Below are 17,275 nucleotides of genomic sequence, written 5' to 3' on the forward strand. Positions count from 1 at the left end.
TCTGAATCACCACCAGCAGGCAAGGCCATCTTCTGTATGCATGTGTTTAATTTTAAGTGTCAACATTGAAAAGTTTGAACAGATAAAAACACATTACACAACATCACAACCTTCACAACAGTGAGAACCTCCTGCCTGGGCAGGCAGGGCAGGCCTCTGTACCGTGAGCCTCAGGCAGTGGCCCCAAGGGGCCCTGCCATGGGGCCTCTGACATCAGTCTTAGCTTAAGAAGGAAGCTGAGCCCCAGCACCTAGTCTCTTCAGTTCTGCAGCAGATATGAGAGGAAAAGTCCAGGCTGGGACAAGAGCCCTCAGTCTGTCCTGAGTACTGGCCCCAGCTGCCAGGGCAACACGCTGCAGCCCTGGGCCAGCCCCTGTACTTGCCCTGGGTCACAAGGTGGAGGAGAGAGGCAGCCAGCAGCAGGACCAGTGGCTCCGGCTTCACCCCGCTGGGTGTCCTGGGCTTTGGTGCCAGACTATAGCTGCCATACCCTCCTGGTGGCACACATGGGGCCTAGGGAGGGCGGGTGGAGGGAGCAGAGCAGTGGACGAAGGGAGGATGGATGGTCTTCGTGTACAAAGCTGCTGTAGCCACAGGAGCTGCTGGACCGTCCATGAACCATGTGCTTTCATATGCCAGACTCTGATGCCCTGAGGGCCTGGAGAGGAGAGCCCAGTGAGGCCTGAGCACTGCCAGCCCTGGTGCCTTCCTGCCCACACACCCGCCCTAGGTGCAGCCCCTTACCCGGGTCTGATTGTGGCCAGTGCCAGACGTGGTAGAGGTGAATTCTGAGTACTTGCTTCCGCTGGCAACTAGGCAGGCCCACTTCCGGTATTCCTCCCGAACCTGCCGGCCCAGACACCCGGTCAGGGCAGGAGCAGGCCCTGGGACCGTGCATGCTCCTCCCCATGCTCTGCCCTTAGCCCCACCTTGGTGTTTTTTTTGTTTGGTTATTTTTTTGAGATCGGGTGCCCGTCTCCCGGGCTGGAGTGCAGTGGCACTATCATAGTTTACTGCAACCTTGAACTCCTGGGCCCAAGTGATCCTCTTGCCCCAGCCTCCTGAGAAGCTGAGGTTATGGGTATTCACCACCACACCCGGCTATCTTTTTTTTTTGAGATGAGTCTCACTGTCACCCAGGCTGGAGTGCAATGGTGCCATCTTGGCCCACTGCAACTGCCGCCTCCCAGTTCAAGTGATTCTCCTGCCTCAGCCTCCCAAGTAGCTGGGACTACAGGCATGTGCCACCGTGCCCGGCTAATTTTTGTATTTTTAGTAGAGACGGGGTTTCACCACGTTGGCCAAGGCTGGTCTTAAACTCCTGACCTCAGATGATCTGCCCACCTCGGCCTCCCAAAGTGTTGGGACTACCGGTGTGAGCTGCCTTGTCTGGCCTCACCCTGGCTATCTTTGAATTTTTTTGTAAAGACAGCGTCTGGTTATGTTGCCCAGGCTGGTCTGGAACTTCTGGACTCAAGCAGTCCTCCCCCCTCAGCCTCCCAAGTAGGTGGGAGGATGACAGGTGTGTGCCACTGTGCCCAGGCCCCCACCTTCTTGTTGAGCAGGCAGTGCAGCAGGTAGAGGAAGGCGCCCTGCAGGCAGTTGAGAATGGTGAACACATAGGTCAGCACCAAGCTCCGATTGTCGAAGATGAACAGGCCAAAGACCCAGGTGCAGCCCAACAGGAAGAGTTGCGCGATGGCCGTGATGGTCAGTGCCCTGTGGGGAGGGGGGTTGCAGCGTGGGTCCCCACATCACCTCCAGCTTCATGCCCCTCACCCCGGCCCTGCCTCCAAGTCCTCCCAGCCCCTCCTCTCACCTCGCCTTCTTTAATTTCTTCATGTCTGGATTGATTTCAGAAAACTTCTGAGTGAGCTTCCAGACGGTAGTCACGAAAATGACAGCATTGCACTGGGCGGGGAGCAGATTGTGGGTTAGAGGGCAAGAGCGATGGTCCAGGCGGGCCTGGGCCCATGGTGCTTGGGCTTTGGTGGAGGGGGAGTGGGCACTTACCAAAATGATAAAGGTCACAGGTCCCAGGAAGCTCCAGAGGAAGCCCTGCTCTAAGTCCAGCCAGCAGCTGGGAGGTAAGGGAGGGGTCCCATCAGTGCCCCAGGAAGCCAGAAGCAGAACCGAGGGCAGCTGGACATCGTGCGTGGCACTGCTTGTGAGCCCCTGGCCTAGCACCCCGCCCTCCCCCTGCCCCACCTCGTTGCACTCACTATCTGGGGCGGCCGTAGCCCTTGCTGTAGACGGCAGCCGAGACGCCCACGATGAGCAGGGGCACGCCATAGCCGATCAGGCAGAGCCAGCGCGTACTCAGGCCCTGGCCCTGGAAGACGCGCACCACAAGAAAGTAGAGCTCCAGGCCCTCGAGGCTCATCCAGCAGAAGGCGGCCAGGAAGCAGTAGTGCAGCAGCCCGGCCACCAGGCGGCAGCGCAGCCCCACCTGCGGGGCGGGGACGGAGGGGCGGGGCGACGTCAGGGCCCGAGAGTGGGCGGGACCACAGCCGAAGGGTGGGCGGGTCTGGAGCCGGGCCAGGCTCCCCTCCAGGGCCCATCCCCAACAACGCTTATAGAAGCGAGCGGGGACTCGGGGCATGGCCAGGCGGCTCCAAGGCCAGCACCCTTTAAAGAGAACCCGACCCCCCCGGCGGGCGGGGCCAGATCCCGGGCAGGGGCGGGGCCTCATGACTCCAGGGCCCGCCTACCCGACCGAGCCCCGGGAGTGGGCGGGAATAACCCCTCCCAGGCCTCCCTGACCCCAGAGCTCAGGTGGGAGCCGGGTGGGACCTCACCTGGCCGCCTTCGTTCTCGATGCCGGCCAGGAAGATGGTGGAACCCACGAAGAGGCAGATGCAGAGATGCAGGTGTATGGTGGTGCGCGAGCCCTGGATGGGCCGCACCAGCAGGAAGGTGAGGATGCACAGCAGCAGGCAGAAGAGTGACAGCGCCAGTCCTATCCTGGTGATCAGGGTCAGCTTCCAGTCCTAGGAGTGGCACCGGGTGCTCAGGGTTTCTTCAGGGCCTGAGGCCTTCCTGCCCTCTTTGTGGTCCCTTTTCCGCCAACACTCTGACGGACCCACCTCTCTGACCTCCTCCCTTGTCCCTCCTAGATCTGGCCACACTTACCAGCTGGCAGGGGAGTTTCACATTTTTGTGCTTGCTGGGCCTTTGGCCTGGACCACAGGCGCCCCCCTTCTCCGCCTAATTGCAGTTTTCGACAAGGCCCAGCTTAACTATGGATCCTACTGAAGTCACATATAGAAAGTGGTGCTCCAGGCTGAGTGCGGTGGCTCACGCCTGTAATCCTAGCACTTTGAGAGGCTGAGGTGGGCGGATCACCTGAGGTCAGGAGTTCAAGACCAGCCTGCCCAACATGGTGAAACCCCCGCCTCTACTAAAAATACAAAAATTACCTGGGCATGGTGGCGTGCACCTGTAATCCCAGCTACTTGGGAGGCTGAGGCAGGAGAATCGCTTGAACATGGGAGGCAGAGGTTGCAGTGAGCCAAGATCACACCACTGCACTCCAGCCTGGGCGACAGAGCAAGACTCTGTCTCAAAAAATAAAATAAAATAAAAAAATTGTAAAAAGCCGGCATGGTGGCTCACACCTGTAATCCCAGCACTTAGGGAGGCCAAGGCGGGTGGATCACCTGAGGTCGGTAGTTCAAGACTAGCCCGGGGAACATGGTGAAACCCTGTCTCTATTAAAAATACAAACATTACTCAGGCATGGTGGTGCACGCCTGTAATCTCAGCTACTCGGGAGGCTAAGGCAGGAGAATCCCTTGAACCTCACTAGCTGAGATTGCATCACTGCACTCCAGCCTGGATGACAGAGTAAGACTCTGTCTGAAATAAAAAGGGCAAGTGGTGCTCCCTTGGAATGCTCTACACGGGGAGCTTTTACTTGACATCTCACAATTGGTACGGGATGGACAGGCAGAGGAGCTACTGGTTGCACCCAATGTATAGTTGCTGGGTTGTAGAGAAGAGGCCAAAGGAAGAGGATGTGAGGGGTATGATGTGGGGACACCTGGGCTGTGCAACCATGCAGACATATCTGAGCAACCAGCAGGGCTCCATGGAGAACTAGCTGCCTGTCTGGTTGCTGCTGGACCTTGTTACCTGTGGGCACTTGAGGATGGCCCCAGCTGCTCACCTCCAGGTCATAATGAGCCATGAGGATCGCAAAGCTGCTCAGGTGGCTGCATTGGCAGGTGGTGCTGCCGTTCTTGCTGCCCAGCACCTGGCAGCCTTCGGTGGCCCAGTGCCCTCCCCTGTTGCTGTCACTCTTCCAGAAGGCACAGATCAGCTCCTGCCATGGCCCAGGCATCACGTCCTGTGGGCAGACGGGGGTGGTCAAGAGAGGTTGGCCTGGAGCTCACTCTTAGGTCCTGGGCTTGCGCTGAGCCCAAGAGGGCTGCTTGTTTACTAGATGAGTATTGACTGAGCACCTACTGAATCTAACAGTTTGGAGACACGCAGTGAACACCGCAGACACAAGCACCTACCCTTGTGAGGTTGACATAAGAGTGGGAGAGGTGGCCGGGCAAAGTGGCTCATGCCTGTAATCCCAACACTTTGGGAGGCCGAGGCGGGCGGATCACCTGAGGTCAGGAGTTTGAGACCAGCCTGGCCAACATGGCAAAACCCCGTCTCTTACTAAAAAATACAAAAATTAGCTGCGCGTGGTGGCAAGCACCTGTAATCCCAGCTACTCGGGAGTCCCAGGCAGGAGAATCACTTGAACCTGGGAGGTAGAGTTTGCGGTGAGCCAAGATTGAGCAACTGCACTCCAGCCTGGGTGACAAGAGTGAAATTCCATTTCAAAAACAACAAAAAAAAGTGGGAGAGGCAGATTATATCATAAACCTAATGAATAAGTAACATACATAGTACATTAGGAGGTGGCCACGCATGGTGGCTCTCACCTGTAAGTAATTCCAGCACTTTGGAAGGCCAAGGTGAGAGGATTGCTTGAGGCCAGGAGTTCGAGACCAGCTTTGGCAACATAGTGAGACCTCCATCTCCATTAAAAATATTTTTTTTTTAAATTAACTGGGCATAGTAGTGCACACTTAAAGTCCCAGCTACTCAGGAGGCTGAGGCGGGAGGAGCCCAGGAATTCTAGACCATCCTGGGAAACATAGTGAGATCCCTGTCTCTATCAAAAATAAAAAAGTTAACTGGGAGTGGTGGTGCATGCCTGTAGCCTTAGCTACTCAAAACTCTGAGGCCAGAGGAATGGTTGAGTCCAGGAGTTCAAGGTTGCAGTGAGCTATAATCGCGCCACTGCACTCCAGCCTGGGCCACAGAGTGAGACCCTCCTGTCTAAAAATATAAATAAATAAGAAAAGAAAGGCCGGGCGTGGTGGCTCATGCCTGTAATCCTAGCACTTTGGGAGGCTGAGGCGGGTGGATCACCTGAGGTCAGGAGTTTGAGACCAGACTGACCAACATGCAGAAACCCTGTCTCTGCTAAAAATACAAAATGAGCCAGGCGTGGTGGCACATGCCTGTAATCCCAGCTACTCGGGAGGCTGAGGCAGGAGAATCGCTTGAACCCGGGAGGCAGGGATTGCAGCAAGCCGAGAACGTGCCACTGCACTCCAGCCTGGACGACAGAGTGAGACTCTGTCTCAAAAAAATAAAATAAAATAAAACAAAACAAAAAGTAAAATAAAATAAAATAAATAAAATAAGTAAATAAGTAATGAGGTCAGGGAAGGCCCAAATGAGAAGACCGGAATCATAAAAAACGGAGTCACATGGGGAAAGAGCTTTACAGGGAGGGGCCCAGCACATGCAAAGACCCTGGGTTATCTTTGAGGAAAGAGCAGAGTGAGCAGAGTGAGCAGAGACCTTGGCAGGAGGGTCTCTTCCCTCCTCCCCACCGGAGGACTCAAGGTGGGAGAAGGCGAACAGGATGGGGAAGTTGAGTTCCTTGGTGTTGTTGTGGCTTAGAAAGACGGAGTTGACGGCCGACAGGCGTCTGAGTCGGACACCACGGATGTTGCTTTCATAGATCTCCTCCAGCTCAGCTTGCTTCTTGGAATGCAGGTTCAAGGAGGCATTGGCCAGCAATGTCGTCATGTTCTGGATGGAGAGGATGCCCGCCACGGCGGGGCCTGGGGAACAGACACGTTCGCTGCCTACTCCTATTGTCCTCCTCCCATGCTCTATCCTCCCTCCCAAGATGGCCCAACTCAGGCTCAGCCAGCCCACCACGATGACGCCAGGAGCCTCTCCCGATGAGTCAGTTTCTAGCTGTTCCTTTTTTTATTTTTTTTTTTGAGACGGAGTTTCGCTCTTTCGCCCAGGCTGGAGTGCAGTGACGCAATCTCAGCTTACTGCAACCTCCACTCCCCAGGTTCAAGCGATGCTTCTGCCTCAGCCTCCCGAGTAGCTGGGATGAAAGGCACCTGCCACCACGCCCAGCTAATTTTTGTATTTTTAGTAGAGACAGGGTTTCACCATTTTGGCCAGGCTGGTCTCGAACTCCTGACCTCGGGTGATCCACCTGCCTCAGCCTCCCAAAGTGCTAGGACTACAGGCATGAGCCACTGCGCCTGGCCTTTTTTTTTTTTTTTTTTTTTTTTTTTAGACAAGGTCTCACTATGTCGCCCAGGCTGGAATGCTTTGGCGTGATCATAGCTCATAGCAGCCTTAACTTCCCGGGCTCAATTGATCCTCTCACTTCAGCCTCCCGAGTAATTGGGACTACGGGCACAGGCCACCACACCCAGCTATTTTTGTATTTTTTGTAGAGACCAGGTTTCACCATGTTGCCCAGGCTGGTCTTGAACTTCTGAGCTCAAGCGATCTACCCACGTCTGCCTCCCAAAATGCTGGGATTGCAGGCATGCCCAGTCAGTTGTTCCATATTCTGAACCTCACCCTGGCCCCATCCCAGCTCCTCCATGTCTCTCCCACGGGCTCCCGCTCCAGACGGCCGCTGCTACCTGGGTCCTTGGCTCCAGCTGCCACAGCCCAATTCAGCTTCATGCGTGCATTGCTCTGACCCATAGTGACGTTCTTGTCCCCCTGCTTCTGGATCATCAGGGTCAGCTCTGAGGGGAGAGGGGCAGTAGTGATTAGGGACCCCAGGTACCAGGTGGGGCCCAGGGTTGTGGCAGGGCAGGCCAAGGTCTCACCTGTGTTCGAAGGGGAAAGGTAGGTGAAGGGGCCTTCAGGCAGGGTCTTGGCCAGGATTCTCAGGATATCTTCAAGGTTTGAGAGCAGTTGGGTGGCTATGAGGTGCCGGACAGGTGGGGCCAGGGCCTCTATGTCCCCAGGAGCTTCCATCAGTTCGTCCACCAATTTGATGAGGTTCTAGGGGGTGGCGGGTGACAGAATCGCTGGAGCATGGGACCACAGGAGTTGCCTGAAGGACCTGGATCTCACCCCCCCGCCCACCAGGGGACACCCTGGAGACCCACAGGCACAAGGGAATCACTGAGCTCATGCAGTAACCAGAAAACAAGTGGTGGATTGAGTATATGCCTCCATGTATGTATGAATCACAGTGCTTAACACTGGTTGGGCACAGCCTGCCTGCCAGGCTCTGTTTTGATTTTCTGTTCTTTTTTTTTCTTTTTCTGAGACAGGGTCTTGGTCTGTCTCCCAGGCTGGAGTGCAGTGGCATAATCATAGCTCACTGCAACCTCCGCCTCCCAGACTCAAGCGATCCTCCCACTTCAACTTTCTGAGTAGCTGGGACTACAGAAGCGTGCCACCACACCCGGCTAGTTTTTGTAATTTTTTTTTTTTTTTTTTTGGAGATGGAGTTTCACTCCTGTTGCTCAGGCTGCAGTGTAATGGCGCGATCTCGGATCACTGCAACCTCCGCCTCCTGGGTTCAAGCAATTCTCCTGCCTCAGCCTCCTGAGTAGCGGGGATTACAAGTGTCCACCACCATGCCCAGCTAATTTTTGTATTTTTAGTAGAGATGGGGTTTCACCATGTTGGCCAGGCTGGTCTCAAACTCCTGACCTCAGATGATCTACCCGCCTCTGCCTCCCAAAGTGCTGGGAGTACAGGTGTGAGCCACTGTGCCCGGCAATTTTTGTACTGTTTTATAGAGATGGATTTCACAATGTTGCCCAGGCTGGTCTCGAACTCCTGGACTCAAGAGATCTGCCCACCTTGGCCTCCCAAAGTGTTGGAATTACAGGCGTGAGCCACCACACTCAACCTTTTATTTTATTTTTTATTTTTATTTTTATTTTTAATTTATTTATTTATTTTTTTTTTGAGACGGAGTCTTGCTCTGTCGCCCAGGCTGGAGTGCAGTGGCCAGGTATCAGCTCACTGCAAGCTAGGCCTCCTGGGTTCATGCCATTCTCCTGCCTCAGCCTCCCAAGTAGCTGGGACTACAGGCGCCCGCCACCACGCCCGGCTAGTTTTTTGTATTTTTTAGTAGAGACGGGGTTTCACTGTGTTAGCCAGGATGGTCTCGATCTCCTGACCTCGTGATCCGCCCGTCTCGGCCTCCCAAAGTGCTGGGATTACAGGCTTGAGCCACCGCGCCCGGCCTATTTTATTTTTAAAGATGGGCTCTTGCTGTGTCACCCAGTCTGGAGTGCAGTGGGGCAATCCTAGCTCACTGCAGGCTTCCACTCCTGGGCTCAAGGAATCCTCCTGCCTCCCCAGTAGCTGGGATTACAGGTGGCCACCACCATCCCCGGCAGGCTGTGTTCTAACTCTGTCCAGCACTTTTAATGCATCGGAACCTGCTCTGAAGTGTAAAATACACAACAGATTTCAAAGACTTATTCTAAGAAAAAGAATACAAAATATCTCAGGGTTTAAAAAAAATAATTCCCGGCCAGGCATGGTGGCTCACACCTGTAATCCCAGCACTTTGGGAGGCCAAGGCGGGTGGATCACCTGAGCTCGGGAGTTCGAGACCAACCTGACCAACATGGAGAAACCCCGTCTCTACTAAAAATACAAAATTAGCCAGGCATGGTGGTGCATGCCTGTAATTCCAGCTACTCAGGAGGCTGAGGCAGGAGACTTGCTTGAATCGGGAGGCGGAGGTTTCCGTGAGGCGAGATCATGCCATTGCACTCCAGCCTGGGCAACAAGAGCGAAACTCTGTCTCAAAACAAAACAAAGCAAAACAAAAACAGTAACTTTGGTTGGGCGCAGTGGCTCACACCTGTAATCCCAGCACTTGGGGTGGCTGAGGCGGACAGATCACGAGGTCAGGAGATCGAGACCATCCTGGCTAACATGGTGAAACCCCGTCTCTACTAAAAATACAAAAAAGTAGCCAGGCATGGTGGGCGGCGCCTGTAGTCCCAGCTACTTGGAAGGCTGAGGCGGGAGAATGGCATGAACCTTGGAGGCGGAGCTTGCAGTGAGCCGAGATGGTGCCACTGCACTCCAGCCTAGGCAACAGAGCGAAACTCCGTCTCAAAAACAAAACAAAACAAAACAAAAAATCATTCCATGTTAAAGTGGTTAATACGTTGGATCTATTGGGTTAAATGCAATCTTAACTTTATTTGTTTATTTATCTGAGACTGAGTCTCACTCTGTCTCCCAGGTTGGAGTGCAGTGGCACGATCTTGGCTCATTTCAACCTCCAACTCCCGGGTTCAAGTGATTCTCCTGCCTCAGTCACCCTAGTAGCTGGGACTACAGGTCCCCGCCACCATGCCCGGCTAATTTTTTTGTTATTTTAGAGACGGAGTTTCACCATGTTGGCCAGGCTGGTCTTGAACTCCTGACCTCAGGTGATCTGCCCGCCTCAGCCTCCCAAAGTGCTGGGATTACAGACTTGAGCCACCATGCCTGGCCTGCAATCTTAACTTTATTTTTACCTTATAAAGTGTAGTTATTGGACAACAGGCATGGTGGTGCACACCTATACTCCCAGTACTTTCGGAGGCTGAGGTGGGAGGATCACTTGAATCCAGGAATTCAAGAACAGCTTGGGCAACAGAGCAAGACCCTCATCTCTACAAAAAATGAAAAAATTAGGCACAGTGGCTCACACCTGTAGTCTCAGCTCTTAATACTTGGGAGACTTGGCCGGGCGCGGTGGCTCAAGCCTGTAATCCCAGCACTTTTGGAGGCCGAGACAGGCGGATCACGAGGTCAGGAGATCGAGACCATCCTGGCTAACATGGTGAAACCCCGTCTCTACTAAAAAATACAAAAAACTAGCCAGGCGAGGTGGCGGGCGCCTGTAGTCCCAGCTACTTGGGAGGCTGAGGCAGGAGAATGGCGTAAACCCGGGAGGCGGAGCTTGCAGTGAGCTGAGATCCGGCCACTGCACTCCAGCCCGGGCGACAGAGCGAGACTCCGTCTCAAAAAAAAAAAAAAAAAAAAAAAACTTGGGAGACTGAGGCGGGAGGATTGGTTGAGCCCAGGAGGTTGAGAATGGAGTGAGCTGTCATTGTGCCACTGCACTCCAGCCTGGGTGACAAAGCAAGACCGTATCTCTAAAACTAACTAAATAAATAATCTACCCACTGGAAAAGTTAAAATGATGTTAGGTGGCTCACATCATTTTTCTACGGTGCTAAACACATATGGGAAAACTTTTTTTTTTTTTTTTTTTAAGACAAAGTCTTACTCTTGTTGCCCTGACTGGAGTGCAGTGGTGCAATCTCGGCTCACTGCAACCTCCCATCCCAGGTTTAAGCGAATCTCTTGCCTCAGCCTCCTGAGTAGCTGGGATTACAGGTACACATCACCACACCCAGCTAATTTTTGTATTTTTGGTAGAGATGGGGTTTCACCATGTTGTCCAGGCTGGTCTTAAACTCTTGACCTTTGGTGATCCGCCTGCCTCAGCCTCCCAAAGTGCTGGGATTATAGGCGGGAGCCACCGTGCTTGGCCGGGAAAGCCTTTCTATAAAGCTTATCATGTGTCAGGTACTGTTCTCTGAGTCTTACCGCTATTAGTTTATTTACCCTTCACACTGACTATATGAAGGAGGCATTATTTTCATGCCTGTGTTGCAGATGAGGCCACGCACAGTGGCTCATGCCTGTGATCCTAGCACGTTGGGAGGCCGAGGCAGGAGGATCACTTAAGCCCAGGGGTTCGAGACCAGCTTGGGCAACATAGCAAGACCCCCATCTATAAATATATTAAATAAATAAATAATAAATAAATAAATTAGCCAGGCATGGTGGTGCGTGCCTTTGGTCTCAGCTACTTGGGAGGCTGAGGTGGGAGGGTCACTTAAGCCAGGGAGATTGAGCCTGCAGGGAGCCATGATCGTGTCACAGCCCTCCAGAATGGGCAACAGAGCCAGACCTTGTCTCCAAAAAAAAACCACACAAACAAACAAAAACAAAAAAAAACCACCACAACCCCAAAAACAGATGAGGAAACCGAGGCCCAAAGAGGGCGGCTCACTTGCCTGAGATCACATAGCAAGAAGTGGCAATGGGGGGATCTGAACTCCTGTGGCCCATCTCCAGGTTCTTAAGTGCTGCACTCTGTTGCCATTATACCTGGTGTGTGTGTGTGTGTGTGCGCGTGCGTGCGTCTTCACGTGTCCAGGTGTACGTATGTTTGTGTACATACTGTATGTGGTGTGTGTATCTTATGCGCATGTATGTCTCTGACTAGAGGCCCCTGCTTGGGTTGGGCACTCTCTCTGGCCACATGGAAGCCTCCCCAAGCTGATTCTACACTATCTTAGGGTCCCCCAGCGTCCTGCCCTTACCTGCATGGTGACATTGGCTGAGCTTGTCTTGAAGTCTCTGCCCAGGTCCTGGACTTTGTTGAAGAATTGGGAAAGTGTCTGCAGAGAGAGATGTGGGGGTCAGAGAGCCTGGACGGCGGGTGGGAAGCTTAGGACAAGGAGACAGATGCAGTGCTGTGTGGATGGAGTTCCTGCCGCCTCGTCCCTGCCGGGGCCACTCACCTGGCTGTGGACTCCAGGGGGCGGGGTCCAGGTGGGGAAATTCATCTCTGCAGGGAACAAGACAAGCGGCTCATTAGGCGGGAGAGTGTTTGTGTGTGTGTGTTGGGGGTTGGGGAGCTTCTAGAGTCAGGTCGTACCTTCACAGACAGTGTCCTTTTGGTTATTCTGGATTCCGTGCTTGGGCTCCCAGCCTGGGCGGCAGCGGCAGGTGTATGAACCCACGGTGTTGAAGCAGACGGTGGAACTGTCACACTGATTCAGACTGGAGCTGCACTCGTCCACATCTGAGGACAGGAAGAAGGGGGTCAGGCCCTGTCCGAGCCCAGAGAGGGTCCTGTCTCCTGTCTGTCCCCCCAGCTCGTTCTTCCCGGCATTAGTGCCCCCCTTGGAGTGGCAGACGCTGGGTTATGGAAGCGTGGAGAGGCCTGGGCATAGCAGGTGTGACCCGTGCAGATGTGCAGGTTACGAATATGGTGAAACGTCTTCCTTCCAGTGAGTCATCAGCTGTTGCCTGGGGTCCCCCTGAGCCTCCCCCCTCAGTACCCCAGCTCCTTCCCGGGGACCCCTGCTCTTTTCTCATCTAGCCTCAGAAGAACGAGCGCCTGGCACAGCCGGGCGCCTCCAGCGTTCGTTCCGCTTGGTTTGTGGGGTGCCGTTGAACATGTGATTAGATGTTTGTGGGTCTCTGGGAACGTGGGATCTGAGCTCTCGACCTTCACAGATGGTATTGTTTGGGCCATTGGGGGAGCCCGGAATCGGTTGCCAGCCCGGGCGGCAGCGGCACTGATAGCTGCCCACGTTGTTGAGGCAGTGGGTGGAGCTGTGGCATGGGTTTTGTCCGGAGGTGCATTCATTCACATCTGAGGACAAAGCCAGAGGGTCAAACCCTGTCCCTGACCAGCCCAGGCCTGCCCTCCACTCACTGCACCCACTTCCCTGTCTTTTCATTGCCCCGGACTGAAGACCACTATTGCACGTGTCACCACCTGGTGACCTTCAGTTACACCTTCAAAGCATCTTATGATGATCTTCCTACCAGAAGGGCACAGCAGGGACCATGGTCCTCAGTTTATAGGAGGTGAAAGCAAAAGGGAAACTGAGTCATGGGAGCTGGACTTCCATGACTAAAAACTAAAACCTCTCATCAGCTCCCTCCCTGGTCATAGTGGAGGTTCCCCTTCTCAGAACTGGAAGTGACACCTTCTTCCACCCACACATGACAGACGAGGAAGGGGTGAGGTCTGGGGGCCCACAAGGGCACTCCGAGCCCCAGAGGCCCTGCCGCCTCCCTGCCGTGTGGTGGGAACTTCCTGGGAGGTGAATCCTTAGGCAGGGGCTTAGCAGGTCCTTGACCTTGTGGGAACCTGCGGATCTTCTCCCTCCTCCTCGGCTGCTTTGCAGGACCTGCCTCGGCTCCATCCCCAGCTCCCATCCAGCCTCACAGCGTCTTCCCGGGGCCTCTACCTGTGCAGAGCTTCGGGTCCTCAGGTTTGAACTTGAAGCCAGGCAGACACTGGCAGGTGTAGCTGCCGAGGGTGTTGACGCAGGTGCCATAGCTTTTACAGAGCCTTGGGTTCTGCTGACATTCGTCCACGTCTGCAAGAGGAAGGAGAGGGTGAAGGATGCCCATAGCTGTGAGTAGCTTTCAGGGCTGAGGGTCCGCCATGTTTCCTGGCACGGAAGCATCTGGAAGGCACCACTGTATCCTCCCTTTTCCAATCCACACAGAGGCATCCTATGGTGAGGGTGGTGGCCCAGGCCCTCTGTTGTCCAGATGTGGCCAGAAGCAGCCAAGTCCTCCCTTCTGCTCTGCCTTTCTGGGCAGCTCCAAGCTGGTGTGTCCCAGCCATCTGTGTCCCAGCCTGAGGATTCCGAGCAAAGGCCAGGGTGGGGCCTTGCTGAGAACCAAATGCAAGGGACATGCCGTGCGCCTGGACAGGACGCGTCTTGGCTCCCAACGGTGGCTCTGGGCCTGACTCCCCCAGGATGGCAGCTCACTGGCCAAATTCTCAGAATCCTGGTGGCCCTGGCAGGACGGTGCTCTCCCATCCACACTAGCTCTGAGAGCCCAGCTTCATGGGCATGGGCCAAGACCCCTCCCTGAGCCAGGGCCCCCGTGATGCAGTGCAATGGCAGGGGTGGGGTGAGTGAGAGATGGTGCGGGACAGGCTAGGGCTGCCTGGACAGTGGGCACCAGGCTGGGGTGGACAGTGGGGACTGATGTCCAGCCAAGCAGCCCGGAGTCTACAAAGATGCTTTTTTCTGATCCCCAGGAAGGGATCTACGGGTATGGAAATAGCAGGATGTGGTGAGAATCCATATCTGAGCAGAGCTGGCCGTGAGCAGGGGCTTGTGGCTGGAGAGGGTACAGGTGCTAATGGGTGAGGGGTGGCAGATGTATCTGTCCTCTCATCCCTTGTCAGTCCACCAGGGACGGAGACCTGTGGGCCCTGCTGAATGGGGTTCAAGCTTCCATCTCTGTCCCCAAGTGGTCCAGACCAGGACTGGGTTCAGTAGAGGATCAGGCCTGGGGCGATGGTCCCCAGTGACACTCTCTCTTACCATTTAGTCCAGGCTGCAGCCGCTTCCTTCATCCAATCCTCTGTTTTTTTTTTTTTTTTTGAGGCAGTGTCTCTCTCTGTCGCCCAGGCTGGAGTGCAGTGATGTGATCTCAGCTCACTGCAACCTCCGCCTCGCGGGTTCAAGCAATTCCCCTGCCTCCGCCTCCCGAGTAGCTGGGATTACAGGTGCCCACCACTGCGCCCAGCTAATTTTTCTATTTTTAGTAGAGACAGGGTTGCACCATGTTGGTCAGGCTGCTCTCGAACTCCTGACCTCAAGTGATCCTTCCACCTTAGCCTCCCAAAGTGCTGGGATTCCAGGCATGAGTCACGGCACCCGGCCCTCTGAATCCATTTGTGGGGTTCATGTCACCCTGCCCACCCCTGGCCACAGCATCCTCCCAAGCTTTGGTCATTGGAGATGCGTTTAGGCCCAGGAATTATCAGAGTGGGTGAAGGTGGAGCCTTGAATGGGGAAATGGATGAGGGCGACATGGCCAGGAAGACGGTCAGGAGGCATCTTCTCCAAGCAAGGTTGTTGGCTGAGATTCCCTCCTCCTGAGATTCTGGACAGGGTTTTGGGGTTCATTATGGTAGGAGTGGATGTCAGAGGGGTTCCAGGTGTGGCTGAGCTCATGTGAGCCCCAGTGGCAGCAAGTCTCATCCTGGCAGTCCCCGGCGATGGCGGAAAGGAAGGATACTGCACTGGAATGCGCCACCCCACGCCATGTCATGAGCCCATGAAATATCCTGAGTGCCGGCCCCCTTTTGTTTTATGCAAATAAGATGCCAGATGGGCAGGGGGATGTTCCAAGCTTCCGATGTGGTCCCCTGTGGAGGCTCCTGAGTCTCAGGGTTGGGACAAAGATGGGTGATCAGGTATCTAGGATGGCCCTGAGACGCCTGGAGACAGTGGGGTGAGGAGTGGAGCAAGCCACCCCAGGTCTCTGGCCCGGATGTGAGAGGCCCCATGGGCTGTGACATTGGGTGCACGTGTCCTCAGATGCAATAGTGAAGCCTGGAGTGCCGAGGGTTAAAGGGGGGGCTCAGGCCCCTCTGAGCTTCTAACCTCTGGTGATAGGTCCTGCTCCAAACCAGCAGGTTGCTGTCTCCATCACCTGCCTTGATGTCCGTGGAGGTCCCTCTATCACCTCAGCCCTGCTGTCCACGTCTCTGCCCAGCTGCCTGACTGAGTCCCCTTCTCTCAGCCCAGGCCTGTTTCTAACACAGCAACACACCTCCTCCATAACCACAACCACCATCCCATGCAGGGGGCTCATAGCAGCGGGTGGGCAGCACCCCTAGCCGGGGCACCCTGGGAGGAAACCATGATCGCCAAGTACAGTTGTGCAGGTTGCTCACTGCACAAAGGTATTGGGCCAGTGAGATGAGCAGGGGCTGAAAACCAGTCCACTCTTTGTTTGTCAAATGTGTCCACTGGGAGAGGGGGATCTTTTTCCAATTCACATGAAGACTCTGTCCTCTGGCCAAGTCACATGCATATGGGGCAACACGAAGTCCACTTGCAAGGGCCCCTGGGGACTAGCAGTGTGGTGGCCAGAAGCCTCCTGCTGGGCTCCATGCAGGTTCACGTCCCAGGTACATGCATCTCTGTCTTGTCCCCCACCTTACCTCCCTATTCGTCCCTCTGCACTCTGCCTGAATGTAGAGCAGGAGAGGTGGAGCTGGGATCTGGGCTGCGGGCCCTTTCTTCTCTCTGCAGTCTGAGTCTCATCACCTCCCACCTCTGCGCCACTCCTCTTCCTGATCTTGGTACCCTGCACTAACGCCCTCTCTTTGAATGGGTTGTTGCTCTCAGCTGCCCACTGCTGGCTCCCATCTGCCCCTGTGGATCCTGGAAGCCCCTCCCCTGCCCAAACAGCTTCCCTGGAAAAGAGGCAAAGCCTGGAGTTCCAGTTTCTCCTGGCCTGAGCGATGGCCTCAAGCAAGACCATAGCAAAAGCTGTGGTCTCTGTGCAGGGTTAGAGCCTTGCAGCTGCTCTCTGATCTCGCACCCTACAGTACCCATCCTGGGGGTGCATCAGATCAGAATTACAATAAAATCCCCAATAGCCATTGCTGATAGAGCACATTCTGCAAGCCAGGAGCTTTTAAGTGCTTTTTTTTTCTTCAGATGGAGTCTCACTCTGTTGCCCAGGCTGGAGTGCAGTGGCAAAATATTGGCACACTGCAACCTCCACTCCTGGGTTCACGTCATTCTCCTGACTCAGCCTCCCGAGTAGCTGGGACTACAGGCGCCCGCCACCACGCCCGGCTAATGTTTTGTATTTGTAGTAGAAATGGGGTTTCACTGTGTTAGCCAGGATGGTCTCAATCTCCTGACCTCGTGATCCACCCGCCTCAGCCTCCCAAAGTGCTGGGATTACAGGCGTGAGCCACTGCGTCCAGTCTATTTTTTTTTTTTTTTGAAATGGAGTTTTGCTCTGTCACCTGAGCTGGAGTGCAGTGCTGTGACCTCGGCTCACTGCAACCTCTGCTTCTCAGGATCAAGCAATTCTCGTGCCTTAGCCCCCTGAGTAGCTGGGATTACAGGCATGCACCACCACACCCAGCTAATTTTTGTATTTTTAGTAGAGACGGGGTTTCGCCATGTTGGCCAGGCTGGTCTTGAACTCCAGACCTCAGATGATCCACCTGCCTCGGCCTCCCAGAGTACTAGGATTACAAGTGTGAGCCACTGTGCCCAGCCTGTTAAATACTTTTGTAAGTAAATGCCATTACTACTCTTTTTTTTTTTTTTTTTTTTTTTTTTTGAGACAGAGTCTCGCTCTGTCGCCCAGGCTGGAGTGC

The 17,275-nt window shown here is 54.6% G+C and overlaps 1 protein-coding gene across 6 annotated transcripts in view; it reads right to left on the bottom strand.

Annotated features, from left to right (window-relative positions):
• Positions 1–28: 28 nt before the first annotated feature.
• ADGRE5 (adhesion G protein-coupled receptor E5) overlaps positions 29–17,275 on the bottom strand; it is a 29,446-nt gene continuing 12,199 nt past the window's right edge. Inside the window, exons 5-20 of one of the 6 annotated variants that reach the window (XM_010361575.2) lie at positions 13,368–13,499; positions 12,617–12,763; positions 12,041–12,187; positions 11,904–11,950; positions 11,703–11,780; positions 7,164–7,341; positions 6,969–7,079; positions 5,872–6,137; positions 4,169–4,348; positions 2,799–2,990; positions 2,223–2,449; positions 2,014–2,080; positions 1,820–1,911; positions 1,551–1,719; positions 745–846; positions 29–658 (exon numbers count right to left, since the gene is read on the bottom strand). In XM_010361575.2, coding sequence (XP_010359877.1) covers positions 629–658; positions 745–846; positions 1,551–1,719; positions 1,820–1,911; positions 2,014–2,080; positions 2,223–2,449; positions 2,799–2,990; positions 4,169–4,348; positions 5,872–6,137; positions 6,969–7,079; positions 7,164–7,341; positions 11,703–11,780; positions 11,904–11,950; positions 12,041–12,187; positions 12,617–12,763; positions 13,368–13,499 — 2,165 coding nt within the window. In that variant the 3' untranslated portion in view covers positions 29–628. The remainder of the gene's footprint in view (positions 659–744; positions 847–1,550; positions 1,720–1,819; positions 1,912–2,013; positions 2,081–2,222; positions 2,450–2,798; positions 2,991–4,168; positions 4,349–5,871; positions 6,138–6,968; positions 7,080–7,163; positions 7,342–11,702; positions 11,781–11,903; positions 11,951–12,040; positions 12,188–12,616; positions 12,764–13,367; positions 13,500–17,275) is intronic. The other 5 variants (XM_010361576.2, XM_010361577.2, XM_010361578.2 and 2 more) reach the window with 5 other exon arrangements.

Source organism: Rhinopithecus roxellana, chromosome 8 (assembly GCF_007565055.1).
Source record: "Rhinopithecus roxellana isolate Shanxi Qingling chromosome 8, ASM756505v1, whole genome shotgun sequence".
Lineage (NCBI taxonomy): Eukaryota > Metazoa > Chordata > Mammalia > Primates > Cercopithecidae > Rhinopithecus > Rhinopithecus roxellana.